Below are 18,040 nucleotides of genomic sequence, written 5' to 3'. Positions count from 1 at the left end.
CTTTTATTTATTTATTTATTTATTTATTTATTTATTTATTTATTTATTTATTTATTTTGAGACAGAGCCTCACTCTTTTGCCCAGGCTGGAGTGCAGTGGCATGATCTTGGCTCACTGCAACTTCCACCTCCCAGGTTCAAGTGATTCTCCTGCCTCAGCCTCCCGAGTAGCTGGGATTACATGTGCCCGCCACCATACCTGGCTAATTTTTGAATTCTTAGTAGAAACAGGGTTTCACCGTGTTGGCCAGGCTGGTCTTGAACTCCTGACCTCAGGTAATCTGTCTGCCTCGGCCTCCCAAAGTGCTGGGATTATAGGCATGAGCCACTGTGCCCAGCCCTAGAGAATATTTTAAACTATTTGTTAAGAAATAATACATCATTACACATTAATAAACAATATATATATTTGAAAAACAATAGTATTTCTCCCCAAATTTTAGGGTGAAGAGTTGCACTGTTTTACATTTCTGCAAATCTCTTTCAATGTCTCTCAATAGAAGACGGTCAAATTTTCATGTTTATTTCTGCATGAAATCTGTTGCCATATCACATGTCACATAACCTCTGGAAAATTCCACCCTCAGGACAGAGTGAGAATGGAAAAGGCAGTAATGGCTTGGAATTATAATAAAAATAGTTTTGACTAATTGGACCCCTGAAGGGCTCTCTCTAGACCGCACTTTGAATACCGCTGATTTGGAACATTTTTGTAAAACAAGTGCATGCTCACTGTAGAGAAACTTTAAACGTATAGAAAATGTGGTAAGAAAATGAAAACTGCCCATCATGTCACAATGCTGTGAGTTTCTTTTTGGATAATAAAGTATAGCTAGCAACTCACTGGTATTTGAGTGGCTTGGATTCAAGGTGGGTTGGGCAGATATAAGTGGCCTTTGAGTTTTGAATGGGTACAAGGATGCTCTAATATCCCACAAAGCTGATGCTGGTTCCTGGTTGCAGGCGGAGTTGACCTGGAAACCTCTCCTTGGCCACTGTCCTTTCTAAGGAACTCATTTCCAGAGTCCACCAGCACAGAACTGGTGGGGGAGCCTCCTAGGAGCAGAGAAAATGGCCATCTTCAGGCAGCTGTCCCTAGGCGCGAAGGCCACCCTGGCTGCCATCACTGTCTTCGTGTCCATGATCGCCTCCCGCTCATATCTGGCAGACAGCCTTGAGCTCAGGGCCTGGCGTTGGCTGCTTCGCTTGCAGCTTGCCCTGTTTGTCAACTCGCTCTTGCTCATTGGCTCCCTCTACATTTGGCGCAGCACAGTTAGCAACCTCTGCCACTCCCCAGCTGCGGAGTCAACCTGTTTTCAGCTTTGGAAGGTGGTGGTTCTGGCATTTCTGGCCCTGGCCCATTCCAGTTTCTTCACCATGTTCTTTTTAGTGGCCGAGGAGCCCTATCTCTTTTCCTTGGCAGCCTACTCCTGCCTGGGTGCTTACATCATCATGCTCTTCTTCCTCTGCATCCTCAGCGGCATGGAGCAGGCCTACCAGCTCTTGGCCTGGCGCAGTGGTAGGGTCGTGGGCAGCCTTGACAAGACAAGGAAGCTGGCGCTCAGGCCTGCCCTGGCAGTGGGAGTGACTGCTGTGCTCAGCGTGGCTGGGATTCTGAATGCTGCACAGCCCCCTGCTGTGAAAACTGTGGAGGTGCCCATCCATCAGCTGCCCGCCTCAGTGAACAACCTCAAGATCGTGCTTCTCTCAGACATTCACTTGGGCCCCACAGTGGGCAGGACCAAGATGGAAATGTTTGTGAGGATGGTGAATGTGCTGGAACCAGATGTCACAGTGATCGTGGGTGACCTCTCCGACTCGGAAGCCTCGGTCCTGCGGACGGCTGTCGCTCCCCTGGGCCAGCTTCATTCACGTCTCGGTGCCTACTTCGTCACAGGCAATCATGAGTACTACACGTCAGATGTCAGCAACTGGTTTGCACTTCTGGAATCCCTGCATGTCCAGCCTCTTCATAATGAGAACGTGAAGATTTCCGCCACACGGGCCCAACGTGGTGGTGGTGGCAGTGGCGGTGGGGGTGAGGATGAGGACTGGATCTGCTTGGCTGGGGTGGATGATATTGAAGCAGACATCCTGCACTACTCTGGCCACGGCATGGATCTTGACAAGGCCCTGGAGGGCTGCAGCCCAGACCACACAATCATCTTGCTAGCTCACCAGCCCCTGGCTGCCAAGAGAGCTCTCCAGGCTCGGCCAGATATTAACCTGATCCTTTCTGGGCACACACATGCTGGGCAGATCTTCCCCTTGAACGTAGCAGCCTATCTCCTGAATCCCTTCTTTGCTGGTCTCTACCAAGTGGCCCAGGCTACATTTGTGTATGTCAGCCCAGGCACAGCCTACTACGGGATACCCATGAGGTTGGGTAGCAGGGCAGAGATCACAGAGCTCATCCTGCGGCGGTCTCCCTGAACCGGTCCTGCCCTGTGCACCTCTGCCCTGCCCTTGCCCTCGATCCTCCGTCCTGCTTCAGAGGGGTTTGCCTGCTTTTCCCCTCCAGCCTTGCCCACCCAGCCTTGCCTACACACCCTTGGTCACAAGCCTGATTCAAACAGTGACTCCTGGTGGGGCTGCCTGGCATGTTCAGGCTGGTTTAACTATTTCCTTGGCCGGTTGCTTTTTTTGATGCACTTCTGAGATCACTAAGGTCACATATATGAGCACTCCCCTCTATTTTCCAGGTGGTGTGGAGTGGGGACCTTCTCCTGCAGAGCTCGAAGGGATGAACCTCCCCTTGGGGTTGCTAGAAAGGAATACCTCTAGAAGGTGGGGCCGAGGAGGAGCAGGAGCATTTTTCTCTTGGTGTTTTAAAACTGTCTTTAGGACTTAATTGGTTTCCAGAATCATTGATCCGGAACCGTTCTGGGGAAGGGGCAGTGTTGCCAGGTAATTTGGGAGAACAGGCAAGATGGAAGGGCCCTCTGGCTGCTAGAGAAGAATATTTTATTTTCCTCTGCTTCTATCAGGATCACTTCTATTGAGGGCATCAGCAAAATCTACTGGAATGCAAAGCTCCTCCTGTTCCAGGCCTTGAGGGATGCTATTAACTGTCTGTGCTCCTGGGCCTTTGGGGGCAAGGTCGGCGGAGGAGAACGATGGGCGCCGTGGTCGGTGATGGTGAGAACGTGGCTGCTTAGGAATTCGGAGGGCTTTGCCTCCCTTGCCTCATTTTATACAACCCTTTGGGGAGCTAATTGGGGACAGGCTGCTTTTCCCTTTTTGGAGATGAGGAAACCAAGGCAAAAAGAGAGAGAGGGCACAGGCAGTATGACAAGATGTGTAGGAGATTTGGGGCTAGAAACCAGGTCTTTTACCTCCCAGTAAAAGCGGTGCTTTTCCACCATGTGGTGATTAAGTAGCTGCGTCTGTTGCAGGTGGTCTGTTGCAGGTGAGCGCAGGATTCAAATGCAGTTCACCAATTCACAGTGCAGAGAGAACGAACAAGGGCCTAGGACCCCGTGCTCTTTCTAAGTGGTTTGCTTGAGGCTGATTTCAACTTACCCATACCGGCATGGACCAGAACCTGGAAGGGAGTCAGCTAGTTTCAGTGTAGGATGTCTTACATTTGAAGAAGAGTCAGGAAACCGGAACCCTCCACCTCCGACCCCACGTTTGGGTTTGATTTTTTTGTGAGCAGCCGGGTTCACTCTGTCAGTGGGGGAGATGAGGCCTGCATGGGAGTGGCAGTGCTGTGTGCCTCTGGCAGGGCCTGCAGACTCCTCTCCTTGGGCCTGGCTGTGGAATGCAGAGACTGTTCTTCCTGCTAGTTGGCTTCAACCCACTTGCCTGACCCTATAAGAGCTGCCCTTGGGCTCTGGCCACGAAATGATAGGGCCATCCCTGCTGGCTTCTAGACCCGTAGAAAAACCAGGCAGGGATTACGATGTCCGGAGTGACCCTGATAGTCTGGCCCTTTTGCCGGAAGCAACAGATCCTTTGATCCTGAGATGGAGATAAGCACCTGTGTTAGAAAAGGCCTCACTGAGAAGACAGGGCTGGGCCAGTTTCCTGCTGGGTGATTTAGGCTTGTGATGGATAGTCTTCCTCCCATGGGGAGTGAAGAGTGAAGAAACTCGCTTTGACTGGAGAGGCTAACCCTGCTACTCACTCATTGGGCAGCGGTGGGTGGGTGACTTTCCCTTACTGAGCCTTGGTTTCCATCAACCCTAAAATGGGGATAATTATCGCATCTACCTCAAGATTGTTTTGTCAGGAGGGATCCATCCAGCCTTGTGCATGAGTTCCACATGGCACAGTGTGCACAGTGAACACTCAGTGTTAATTTTTCAGCCTTCCAGTGGAGCTTGCTAAGGAACTGTTGGGCACCGGTGCCCGGAGGATTCATGAAGCAGCCAGTCCTGGGGAATGTGAGTGGGTAAGGAGTTGCTTGCTGCTGGGGCCGGTGATGTGTCAAAGCAGCAACTGCTGGGGCATTCTGGCAGGCAAAGGGGCTTTCTTCCTTTCCTCCTTGTTCTCCTGGTGTATAGTGCGGTTCTGGGGGATCTGGAGACCACCCTCTTTGTTCCCAGGCAGCCACAGTACTGAGAGTGGGCCATCCCATGCAGTTTAAAATGTATCTTTGAGTTGAAACTTTGGTGGTTTCCTTATTCTTTTCTCTCTTCCCTGTCCTTCCAAACTCACTTTTCTTGTGACCCGACTGCATTTTGTGAATCATCCTTCCTCCCTTTCAGTTCTCGCTTTGGATTTCACCAGGTGGGCTACATGGTGCCATTTCACTTCCACTGTTTGGTGCCACTGGTAATGTTTGACTCACATTAATTCACATTGTTATGTGTTATTTCACTGATCTCTTGATTTTGCATCTTTCTCTTCAGTGACCTGGGCTTGATGAAATTAGCTTTCATGAAGTCCTTTTTTTTTTTTACTTAATTTTGCATCCTTACCTCTTTTCTTTCTCTTGAATGCCATCATTGTGTGGTCTTATATACCCTTCATCCACTCTGAAGTCCTTGCTTGACTGATTGCTTTCTATTAGCAGAAAGAAAACAGGTCCATCCTATGTATCTGAGAAACAACATCAACACCCTCTCACATCTGGTTTGTATTTCCTGACTCGGCGGACATTTTTCCAGCAGAAATTTCTCCATCACTGTCCAGATTCTGGCCCTGGTGGGCAGGACTCCATGACACCTTTATTCCCTCTGTTCAACATTCTTAAACCTTTGACCTTCTTTTTTTTTTGTTTGTTTGTGGCTGGGGGAAGTGGTGAGAAACATTACTTGAAGCTTGATCATTCTTTCAATTTCATTTGTTTCTTTATTTTTAGTCTGTTAGATGCAAATTGAAATGCAATGCTTTTTGAAGATTAGCAATAGCATCTGTAGTATATGATGCTGTTACAAAATCTCAATAAATTAATCCTGCTTCCATTCCTACCAAATACTCATCCATGCTTTTTTTCCCGTCGTATTTTGTTTGGTTTGTTTTAAACTTTTCGAACATGTACCTATCTCCCAGCTTTCACAAGGATGACAGGACCATTCTGCCATCCTTTCTCGGCTACCCCTGCCCCACTTGTACTCTTTATTTTTTGACAAGTATATTAAGGTAAATCATAGAAAACATAATGTTACCCCAAAACTACTTCAGTATGAATCCTTTTTCAAAAAGCATACCTATAATGTCATTATCATATCCAATGAAATTAACAGTGATTCTTGAATATCATCTAATAGCTAGTTAGGAGATTTGGGGCTAGTAGCCAGATTTTCGACCTCTTTAAAGAAGTGTTCTTTCCACTGTCTGAGTATTAAGTAGCTGTATCTGTCACAAATGAGTATAGGATTCAAATGCAGTTAATTGTGTGAAGAGTTAGTGTTTAGTTTTTCCTGATTATCTCAATTATATTTTTTATTGTGGCAAAAAATTGACTATCTTAACCATTTTTTTTTGTTGTTCTTTTTGTTGTTGTTGTTGATCTTAACCATTTTTAAGTGAACAGTTCAACAGTGTTAAGTATATTCACATTGTTGTGAAATTGATCTAATTGATCTGTAGAACTTTTTCATCTTGCAACTCTATACCCATTGAGCAACAAGGCTCCATTTCCCCCTTCCTCCAGCCCCTGGTGACCACAATTCTATTTTCTGTTTCTATGGCTTTGACTACTTTAGATACCTCATAGAAGTGAAATCATGCTGTTTTTGTCTTTTTGTGGCGGGCTTGTTTCAGTCAGTATAATGACCTTAAGGTTGTGGCACGTGACTGGATTTCTATTCAAGGCTGGACCACAGTAATATTCTGTTGTATTTTTATGCCACATTTTGTTTATCCATGTTGAGCGTGTTTTCATGGGCTTGTTGGCCACTTGTATACCTTCTTTGGAGAAATGTCTATTCAAGTCCTTTGCCTATCTTTAAATCAGGTTATTTAATTTATTGTTGTGGAGATGTAGGAGTTCTTTATGTATTCTGAGTATTAATCCCTTATCAGATATTTAATTTGCAGATATTTTCTTCAGTTCTGTACATTGCCTTTTCACTCATTGTGACCTTTGATGCACAGAGTTTTAAAGTCTGATGTAGGCCCATTTCTCTATTTTCACTTTTATGTTTGTGCTTTTGGCATCATATCCAAAAAATCATTGCCAAGTTCAATATCATGTAGCTTTTTTTCCCATGTTTTCTTCTAGGAGTGTTATAGTTTTGGGTCTTATGCTTAGGTCTTTAACCCATATTGAATTAATTTTTGTGTATGGTGTAAGATAAGGGTCCAACTTCATTCTCTTGCATGTGAATATCCAGATTTCCCAGCACTGTTTTCTGAAGAAATTGTCCTTTTCTCATCAAGAGGTCTTGACATCTTTGTTGAAAATCATTTGACCGTATACACAAGGGTTTATTTCTGGGTGTTCTATTCCTTTCGTTGCTCTATTTGTCTGTCTTTATGCCATTACCATGTTATTTGATTACTGTAGCTTTGTTTTGAAATCAGGAGATACGAGTCTTTCAACTTTGCTCTTCTTTTTCAAGACTGTTTTGTCTATTTGGTGTCTGTTTAGATTCTGTATGAATTTTAGGATAAATTTTTCTATTTCTACAAGAAATGCTATTGGGATTTTTATAGGGATTGTGTTGAATCTGTAAATCATTTTGGGTAGTATGAACATCTTAACAATATGAATCTTCCACTCCATGAACATAGGATGTTTTTTCCATTTGTTTGTGTCTTCTTTAATTTCTTTTAACAGTGTTTTGTAGTTTTCAGTGTAGTCTTTCACCTTAGTTAGGCCTATTTCTAAGTATTTTATTCTTTTTGATGCTTTTTTAAATGGAATTTTTTAAAATTCCATTTAGGATTGTTCATTTTTAGTGTATAGAGATGCAACTGATTTTGGTGTGTTGCTTTTGTATCCTGCAACTTTGCTGAATTCATTTATTAGTTCTAACAGTTTTGTGTGTGTGTGTGTGTAATCTTTAGGATTTCCTTCATCTAAGATTATGTCATCTGCAAACAGATCATTTTACATCCCCTTTCTAATTTGAATGCCTTTTATTTCTAGTTGCTCTGACTAGGACTTCCAAAACTATTTGAGTAGACGTGGCAAAAGCAGACATCTTGTCTTGTTCCTGATCTTAGAGGAAAAGCTTGCAGTCTTTCACTATTGAGTATGATGTTAGCTATGGGCTTTTCACATGTGGACTTTATGATGTGGAGGTAGTTTTCTTCTATTTTGCATTTGTTGAGTTGTTGGGTTTTTTTAAATCATGAAAGGGTGTTGAATCTTGTCATGCTTTCTCTGCCTCAATTTAGATTATCATGTGGTTTTTGCCCTTTATTCTGTTAATTTGGTGTATTACATTGATTGATTTTTATATGTTAAATCATTCTTGCATTTTAGGAATAAATCCCACTTGATCATAGTATATAATCCTTTTAATGCATTGTTGAATTCAGTTTGCTAGTATTTTGTTGAGGATTTTTACATCAATATTCACCAGGAATATTATTATACTGTAGTTTTCTTGTAATGTATTTGTCTGGCTTTGGTATTAGGATAATATTGGTCTCATAGAATAAATTTGGAAATGTTCCTTCTCTTCAACTTTTGTAAGAGTTTCAGGAGGATTGGTATTAATTCTTCTTTAAATGTTTGGTGGAATTCTCCAGTGAAGCCATCTGGTTCTAGGTTTTTCTTTGAGGTGTGTGTGTGTGTGTGTGTGTGTGTGTGTGTGTGTGTGTATGCGCGCGCATATGCTGACACGTAGTCTTGCTCTGTCACCCATGCTGGAGTGCAGAGGCATGATCTTGGCTCACTGCAACCTCCGCCTCCCAGGTTCAAGCGATTCTCCTTCCTCAGCCTCCCAAGTGGCTAGGACCACAGGCACGCGCCACCACGCCCGGCTAATTTTTGTATTTTTAGTAGAGACGGGTTTTCACCATGTTGGCCAGGCTGGTCTCAAACTCCTACCTCAAATGATCTGGCTGTCTCGGCCTCACAAAGTGCTGGGATTACAAACGGGAGACACCATGCCCAGCCTCTTTGAGGTTTTTGATTATTGATTCAATCTTTTTTTTTTTTTTTTTGAGACGGAGTCTCGCTCTGTCGCCCAGGATGGAGTGCAGTGGCCGGATCTCAGCTCACTGCAAGCTCTGCCTCCCGGGTTTACGCCATTCTCCTGCCTCAGCCTCCCGAGCAGCTGGGACCACAGGCGCCCGCCACCTCGCCCGGCTAGTTTTTTGTATTTTTTTAGTAGAGACGGGGTTTCACCGGGTTAGCCAGGATGATTCAATCTTTTTAATAGCTATTGGTCTGTACAGATTTTCTGTTTCTTCATGATTCAGTCTTGGTGGGCTGGGTGTGTCTAGAAATTTATCCATATCTCCTAGGTTATCCAATTTGTTGGCATACAGTTGTTCATGCTATTCTCTTACAATCCTTTATTTCTGTTGCATCAGTTATTATGCCCTCTCTTTATTTCTGGTTTATTTATATATTCTTTTTTTTAAATCTAGTTAAGTTTCTCAATTTTGTTGATTTTTTTTCAAAAACCAACTTGTTTTTTTTTTTTTCCTACTATCTTTCTATTCTCTTTTGTTTATTTCTGCTCTAATCTTTTATTGTCTTTTGCTAGCTTTGGGTTTTTTTTTTCCTTCTTCTTCTTACGGAATTGTCTTTTTATAGTTATTTTGTTTGAAACAGGCGAAAAATAGGTCTATATTTTGCCTGTGGTGTGTTTCTTCAGTTTCCTTGAGTCTATAACATCCCCCTTTCTTTATTTTATACCATTTATTTGTTCAAGTTATCTGGGTCGTATGTCTTAAAATTTTATGCATTTTGGATTTTGGTGTCATTTAACATGTTCATATTTTCTGTGAATTCGTAGAGCTAAAGCTCTCTAAAGGTTAGAGCTAGAGGCTGGATAGATTCAGGTTCAGCCTTTTCCCTTTTTGGGTAGGAAGACCATTGCTTCAGTGATGCTAAGATTGACCTGTCGGCCCAGGTGTTGTCAGCTTGATCGCTCCACTAGAAAATTCCTCATTATCTTTCCATTTAATGTTTCAGCAGTCATTGGTGATTGTTGCCTAATGTCATTATTTCACTAAAGATTGCAAAATGATGATTCGTAAAATTCTACCCTTTTTTCCCCTGCATTTACTTGTTATGGATCCTTTACAAAGAACTCTCCTCATCAATTGTGTGGTTACTCTGAAAAGGCCTATAACAAAGGCAAGACAGATACTAGATTCTTTCACTTGATTCCTTAGTTTATAGCATAATGAGCTGATACGACAGCAGCCTCCAAGAATGACCAATAAGCTTTTCTTCTGAGTGGGTGAAAATATTGTTAGGAATTTAGATATTTAGATATTTTATATGTCTGATGCTTTTTAGTTCATCAAAGTGTTACATCTTTTAATACTTAAAATAGCCATCTTTAGCCAGTTGGGACCTTTTCATTTTTCATTTTTTACTTTTTAGAGTCATGGTCTTGCTCTGTTGTTCAGTCTGGAGTGCAGTGGTGTGACTGGAACTCACTGCACTCTCAATTTCCTGGGCTCAAGCGATGCACTCACTTTGGCCTCCAAGTAGCTGGGACTACAGGCACGCACCACCACACCTGGCTCTTTTTTTTTTTTTTCTTTTTTTGGTAGAGACAGAGTCTCTCTGTGTTGCCCAGGCTGGTCTCAAACTTCTGGCCTCAAGCAGCCCTCAGCCTCCCGAAATGCTGGGATTACTGGTGTGAACCTCTGCACTTGAGCTGGTTGGAGCCCTGTCATCTTGTTGTTTTAATGAGACCCCAGTAGTTTTTTGTTTGTTTGTTTGTTTTAATAGTTCTAGCGCTGTTTTGTACATCTTATGCCACAGACTTGGATTAACTAATTTCTTGAAGAAGCAGTTCTGGTTACTTTTAGTGGGAAATGTTTGCAGACCACAATTTAGGCAATATATGGGTTAGATTGCTTAGATTAGATTGCTGCCTGCTGATATCATTTCCAAACTGTGTCTGTGGGTATTGCTAGGAAATGCAATACTTTTTTAGGGAGAAAAAAACAAATCATAAATGTGTACTAGTATTTCCAATTCAAATGAGATATTATGGATTTTATTGTTTTTTAATGAACTGTATTTTTTAGAGTAGTTTTAGCCTTATAGCAAAATTGAGGGGAAGGTACAGAGATTTTCCTATATCTCCTGATTATGGGGTTCTTAATTTTGTTTGATTTTATGTTTGTTTCTCTCTTTTTTTTTTGAAACAGTCTTGCTCTGTCACTCTGATTGGGCTGCAGTGGCACCATCACTACTCACTACAGCCTCAACTATTCTGGGCTCAAGCAATCCTCCCACCTCAGCCTCCCAAGTAGGTGGGACCACAGGCGTGTGCCACCATACCCAGCTAACTTTTATTTATTTTTTTTATAGAGATGGGATCTCATTTTGTTGCCCAGGCTGGAACTTCTGGGGTCAAGCCATCCACCCACCTTAACCTCCCAAAGTGCTAGGATTACAGGCATGAGCCACTGTACCCAGCCTGTTTCTCTTTTATACTGAAAAATTTGGTTCTTAGTAACCTAATTTAGTTACTTAGTTTTTTTTTATCTTACTACATATATAACAGAACCAAAATAGTCATGTCAATGTGGTTATTAAGATGAAGTCTACTGAATGCAGTTTGCTTTTGTTTTTTCCCTGAATGCAATTTAAGCTGTATTTTTATCCTTAGGCCAAATATGGTCAATGTAGTGTGGAAAGTTAGGTCTGTATGTTTTTAATTTTAAAGAAATTATATATTTTTAAATTTAATTTTTATTTTTTTAAACTGTGCATTTACCTTTTCTCTGAGATGAGGGGGCACATATTTTAAATCTGTGCATGTCCAGAGTCCGTGAAGATTGGGAATCAGTCCAAAGCTGTGCTCACTTCTCCTCCTCTTCCACTGTGATTTGCCTTCTTTATCCAGTCTTTTGGAATGCTGAACAAAAATGTTTTTGGCACAAGACAGGCATGAAAAAATAAAGTTAATAAAAATTGAAAGCATAAGCTAGAGCAGATTATCCACAGATTCCTCCGTCTCCATATAGATTATCACCATTGCTTGCACCTGCTTTCCTTCTCCAGCCTATCTGATGGAATGGTGCTTCCATGACATGTGGTGTTTGGAAGGCTCTTAGCTCTGACATAATCAGAGTTTGACCCATAGTCACCTGAAACATTTCTTCTCTTTCTCTATGTTCTATGAACTGAGGGGTCTGAGAAGTCCATGGTATGCAAATAGCCTTCCAGCCCCTTCCCTCTCCCCTTGCCTCTATCCATGTTCCCTCAGCCCCAGGGTTATTGCAGGCTAAGAGGACTGGGTCTCTGCCATCCTGGAGCTGAACAGCTTGTGTCAGGAATCCCCCACGCCCTTGAGTCTCTAGGGTGAGTTGTAGGGGTGTGTAGGGTGCTGGGGATTAAGATCTGCTTAGTAGGTGGGTGCTTACCAGAGTTACACTGAGGGACCTGAAGACAGATCATCTTCACATAATCAGCATGACCCAGAATCTGCGATGTCACTGGGCTTCTTTTATTTCTTTAGTCAAGGAATGTGCACAAGTAATACAAATATAATTATTTTTAGTCCTGGGGATTAGGGAACTTGGGGGGGTTCACATTACCTAATGATGTCAATATTGTGTTGTGTTTAATTTTTGTTTTAAAAGAGATGCTTATTTATTACTGAAATAATCTAACCTGAATAAATAACTTTTTTAAAATTACATTGGCCAGTATTAGGTTCCTGATATGTATTTGGTGTTTTGTTTGTACTGCTGGGTTTTTTCCCTCCAGTATTGGATGCGTTAATGGGGGGCCTTGACAAGTTACGAATTTTGGTTTGTTCAGAATTGCTTTTTATAAGTTTTCTGTGACCTCATGCACTAAATACTGATGCTTCCACTCTCCTGCAAGTATGAAATAAAAGTATGTGTCTTCAGTATTGCATTCCTGCGCCAATTCATTTAGAAGGATAGAATTTGCACTCAGGTCAAATCTTGCATTATTTGCATTTGGGGGGAATACACTCTGAAGGCAGTTTTCTCTCTCTGTGTCTCCTTTTTCCTCCTCCTTTCCTTCTTTCTTCCTCCTATTCCCACTTTTTTTTTTTTTTTTTTTGAGACGGAGTTTTGCTCTTGTTGCCCAGGCTGGAGTGCAGTGGTATGATCTCGGCTCCCTGCAACCTCTGCCTCCCAGGTTCAAGGGATTCTCCTGCCTCAGTCTCCAAGTAGCTGGGATTATAGGCATGGGCCACCACACCCAGCTAATTTTTGTATTTTTAGTAGAGATGAGGTTTTGCCATGTTCATCAGGCTGGTCTCGAACTCCCGACCTCAGGTGATCCACCTGCCTCAGCCTCTCAAAGTGCTGGGATTACAGACGTGAGCCACCGTACCTGGCCCACTGCCACTTTTTTTGATCATCTCCTGTCAGTGGTGCCACAGCTCAGGGGAAGCCCAAAGGAAGCTGGCTCTTTAGGTGGGATCTTCTTAGGTCCGTAACTTTTGAGAGGGGTCACCTTGGGTCCGTGAAGTGGACTGTCCCTGTTTACTTTGGTTGTGACAGTCAACAATGATGAGCTGCCTTTTAGCTGATACTGCTTCTGCAACTGTTCATCTCGATCCCCTCTCTGTGGCTTTTCTAGGTTTTTGTTTCAGAGACATGTCCCCTGCTCACCTGGTTCAAATAACATGGTGTGGTGTTCATGTCTCAGACCATGACAGTCCATGAATGCACAGACAGTCCAGGTCTCGTGTGATACAGCAGGGCAGTGGACACAGCCCCAGGCAAGAGGGAGAATATACTGCTGTCCTGCCCACTCACAAACTGTTTTCAATCCTTTTTATCAGTAGGATTTGAAAAGATTAGAACATTAATTGCAAACCAAATATCAGAGGCTATGTTGTTCTGTCCCAGTGGTAATCCCACAGCCACGTGGTAGCTGCTGTTGGAGCTACTACTCAGTTAATTAAGTGGCCACCGTCATGTACCATGATCTGTTTTTTCTGGCAGAGGCTCACGGGCGATTTGAATGAACATGATGGAAATGATCTTTAAGTCTTTGTGGAGGGGGCACTCATAGCTACAATTCCCAGAGGATTGTGGTCTTGCTTCAGATTTATCTTGAGTGGGAGTGGGGAGTGGGCAGTTCCAGAGCTTCCCCTTGATCCATGGTGGCTCCTACTCATGATGAGGGTTCTGCAGGCCATTATGTAAAACCATCCCACTTTGAGCTCAGAGCCAGGGAAATAACCGTGTGACGGATCCTCTGATTGGTTGGACTCTCTGTGAAAAGGAATGGGGCCAAGGCTCCCTTTATCCCTGGCCTCCCTAAGAGCGATAAGGGAGAGTGATGGCATTTCAGGTTCCCTGGTGCTACCATATCAGTTCACACTGTATCCAACAGTCCTCAGAAGGGGGTGGCCTTGGGGTGCCCCTTTTCTTAGGACACAGTTACCCTGAATCTTGTTGGCAAGGACTGGAGGAATATTCACTGTGTGGACTTGGGGTGGTGTTATAGGGACCTTCCTCAAGGGGATCCATCCAGCCTTTCCTTTAGTCAAATTTTGTTGACTGTATGTTGGAGAACTGGCTCAAAGCTGGGAATTGGATGTAGGAGTCTCAATTTTCCATGCAGCTGTTGACATCAGCCTTTTGCTCACAAGTTTTTAAATATGTCAAGCAGTACTCTTGCCGATTGCCTGGCCATCTCACCCCACAGAAATGTGTGGCTTGTGAGCCACTGGGTAAGGTCGCTCCTGGTCCACAGGTCAGCACACCCTGGTTGCCACTGTGACCTTGCTGGTCGTTGTGGTAATTGTGCCTTCCTGCTTCTGATGGTTAAGCGGTCCCACGTTGGTTATGCCAGAACCTCATCAACCCCAGTGACACTAGAGCATCCTTTGCCATGGCAGCATCCCCCGTCATTCTTGCCTGCAGAGGATGGGCTTCCCAAGCATGCCAGGGCCCTCCTCACCAGTGCCTTCCTTCCTGAAGGGAGAGTTCTCTGGGCTCTCCTGGGGAATAGAGCCAGGTAGTGGGGTCTCTGGTCATCCTTTTTACATTCCCACCTCTTGAGCCATTCCATACCTTTCTCAGGATGCAGTCCTGGCATCCTCACCTCATTTCCTGTTAACCAGTGTCATGTCTAGGTTCCAAGGATCCTCCCAACAGCATAGAGACTGGGCTCTTACCAATAGAATATGGGTCATGGGAGAATACACCCTACCAGTAACTTCCCCATATCTGGCCTGGGATTTTCCCCCTCAGGATCCATTCTCAGTGACCCCCATGGTTAGGTCTTACTTTTCTGGCTGGAGATGTGAGTCTCTTTAAACACTGCCACAGAAGCCTCTGACATTCATAGGATGCCCTGAGCGGATGGCTCACCTGAGCCCATCAAACAGTCACTGTCTTTAAAGCTTCCAAATCACTTACTAAAAGCCAGCTAACCTCACACTCTTTTCAATGACCAGAAACCCCCACCTCTGCCCCGCTCCAGGGGTGGAGCCAGTGCAGATACCGACTGCTCCCCTTCTCTCCATGCCTCCTCCCGGTCCCGCATAGTTGAGGGACTTGGTATTTGTCTTTGAGGCATTGCCACGCCCCTTAGCACCAGCTATAGGGTTCTTGCCATTTGACATTCATGAGACAACAAGGTGCAGACTCACATCCTGATGATCTGCTCTTGAGGCCACTCCTGGTACCAATTGTCATACTTTGGGTCCCACTAGAAGCAGAACATTGGGTGCAGGTGGTTTGAGAAGTGATCCAAGAGCATAGGAGCGAGGGACAGGTGGAAAGAAGGGACAGCCTGGGTCAGAATGCATATCAGGGTTATCACTCTGGGAACCAGGACATGATTCTTCTGAGACTTCCTGAAAAGTGCACAAAGTGTCTCCAGAATTATTTGCCTAAAAGACAAGAGAATGCAGTTCTCCACCCTCTTTGTCCCTCATTGGCTGAAGGTTGCCCCCAGGGGCATGGACTACCCAGTGCCCCTGGACTTCTGGGCTGAACCCATTCCCCCAGTGTTGGGGCAGGAAGGCAAAAAGACTTGAGATCTGAGTGTGAGTTGAGACAATCAGCACAAAGCATACTGAGCTTGCACAAGACCATTCACAGAGCTACAGCTGATGTAGGCATGTTTTTAAAATCCTTTTCAAGGCCAGGTGTGGTGGCTCACGTCTGTAATCCCAGCACTTTGGGAGGCCGAGGAGGGCAGATCACCTGAGGTCAGGAGCTCGAGACCAGCCTGGCCAACGTGGTGAAACCCCGTCTCTACTAAAAGTACAAAAATTAGCCAGGCGTGGGGGCAGGAGGCTAGGACAGGAGAAACGCTTGAACCGGGGAGGCGGAGGTTGCAGTGAGCCGAGACTGCGCCGTTGCACTCCAGCCTGGGCCACAAGAGTGAAACTCCATCTCAAAAAAAAAAAAAAAACCAAAAAACCAAAAAAACACCTTTCAGGCTGGGCACAATGGCTCATGCCTGTAATCCCACAACTTTGGGATCGTGAGGTGGGAAGATTGCTTGAGGCTAGCAGTTGGAGACCAGCCTGGGCAACATAGTGAGATCCTGTCTCTACAGAAAATTTGAAAATTACTAGCTGAGCATGGTGGCACGACCCTGTGGTCCCAGCTACTTGGGAACTGAGGTGGGAGGATCACTTGAGCCCAGGAGGTCAAGGCTGCAGTGAGCCATGATCATGCTGCTGCACTCCAGCCAGAGCAACTGAGCAAGAAAGACCCTGTCTCAAAAACAAAAAACTCTCCTTCTCTGCCTTCACCTTATATCCATCGGAGACCATTTCACAATGGCAAGGGCTGCATACTCTCCAGAGCTGCATACGTTTGATCATGTGTGTGTATTTGTATATATACAAACATGCATGTACAATACACATACAGTATAAACCATAATTCATTTTGTCAGTCTGCATTTTTATTTGTGTCAACATTTTGCTAGGAAAAATTTTCAGAGAGAGTTGAAACATTATACTGTTAACATATTACTATCAGTCCATCCCTCCATCTATCAATTCATCTTATTTTTTGGATGCATTTCAAAATAAGTTGCAGATATCAGTGCCCTCCTCTTGCTAAAATAAATACTTCAGCAGGCATATTATTAACTAGCAGTCAGTGTTTGTTAATAGCCCCTTTTAACCCCAAGATAAAATTTACATACAATGAAATGCACGTATCTTAAACATACCATTTGATGAGTTTTAACAAATGCCTACATCTGCATAATCCAAAACCCTTATCTAGCTATAGAACATTACCATTACCCCAGAAAATTCCCTCATGTCCCTTCCCAGGCAATACCTGCCTCCACTCTCCCAGAGTTAACTATTCTGATTTTTTTCTCCCACCATGGATTAGATTTGCCTTTCCCAGGACTTCATATAAATAGGTTCATGCAGTATGAACCCAATTGTGTAAGGCTTCTTTCTCTCAACATTTTTGAGATTTATGTACATTATTACAAATACCAGTAGTTGTTCTTTTTTATTGCTGAGTAGTAGTCCATCATATACATATGCCATAGTTTGCTGAGGCAGGAGAATCACTTGAACCCAGGAGTTCAAGACTGCAACGAGATGTGATTGAGCCATTGCACTCCAGCCTGGGTGACGGAGCAAGACCCTGTATCCAAAAAATGTTAAAAAATTATAATAATAAAAAGTAATAAAAATAAAAGAATTAGGATCCAAACCAGGTTCATGCTGACCTAATGAATATCATATCATGTCATATTACAAATATCATATCATACCTTATTACACATACCATATCACATATAATGATCTAATGCAATCATTAGGCCATTATTCCTCTGAAGTTCTTTCATTTCCTAATAATACTCCCTTTCTTTCTTTTGATACCATTGATTTGTTGAAACAACTGAATCATTGGACTTTTAAAATGTCCCACATTTTGGATTTGGCTTTTTGCTTCCTTATGGTATTGTTAGATTTGGGTTCAATTGTGATTTTAATTCAATAGTGAGGACCACTTTCTAGGTGAGACTGTACTTCGTGTTAAATCATAACATGACATGATGTCTGGCTATTCCACTTTTATTGAGGCTGAAATTGAGCAGATGGAGTGCAAAAAAATATGCCCAGTTCTTCACACAATTTCCATCAGTGTTTCTAATGGTTTTAGCATCTATTGATTATAGCTTAAATCCATTTCATTAAGTGTTGGGAAAGAGGTGTTTTTCAGATGCTTTTATTCCTTCTGCATTTATTATTATTTTGAGACAGGGTCTCTCTCTGTCACCTGGCTGAAGTGCAGTGGCACCATCAAGTCTCACCATCACCTTGACTTCCTAGGCTCGAGCAATCTTCCTGCCTCAGCCTCCTGAGTAGCTAAGACTACTGGTGCCTGCCACCACACCTGGCTAATTGTTTGTTTGTTTATTTATTTTAAACAAGAAATTTAAACAACAAGCTTCTTGACTTGAAGGAAAAACTATCTAGGATTCCTTTTTTTTTAGACTAATTTATCCCTACTTAAA

At 43.4% G+C, this 18,040-nt stretch overlaps 2 protein-coding genes across 3 annotated transcripts in view; both read left to right on the top strand.

Moving 5' to 3' along the window:
- TMPPE (transmembrane protein with metallophosphoesterase domain) overlaps positions 1–4,854 on the top strand; it is a 6,465-nt gene extending 1,611 nt beyond the window's left edge. The window contains exons 2-3 of one of the 2 annotated variants that reach the window (XR_002732081.2): positions 964–3,138; positions 4,312–4,324. Coding sequence is in view for 1 of the 2 variants with exons in the window: in XM_023214669.3 (XP_023070437.1) it covers positions 1,072–2,433 (1,362 nt within the window). In the remaining variant the exon portion in view is untranslated. Of the gene's footprint in view, positions 1–963 lie in introns of both variants that reach the window. The other variant, XM_023214669.3, reaches the window with a different exon arrangement.
- The window catches only part of GLB1 (galactosidase beta 1), a 112,860-nt gene that overhangs the window by 1,973 nt on the left and 92,847 nt on the right, over positions 1–18,040 (top strand).

This window comes from Piliocolobus tephrosceles, chromosome 2, assembly GCF_002776525.5.
Source record: "Piliocolobus tephrosceles isolate RC106 chromosome 2, ASM277652v3, whole genome shotgun sequence".
Taxonomy (NCBI): Eukaryota; Metazoa; Chordata; class Mammalia; order Primates; family Cercopithecidae; genus Piliocolobus; species Piliocolobus tephrosceles.
The sequence above is the reverse complement of the archived record's forward strand: the minus strand, read 5'-3'. Positions and strand labels throughout refer to the sequence as shown.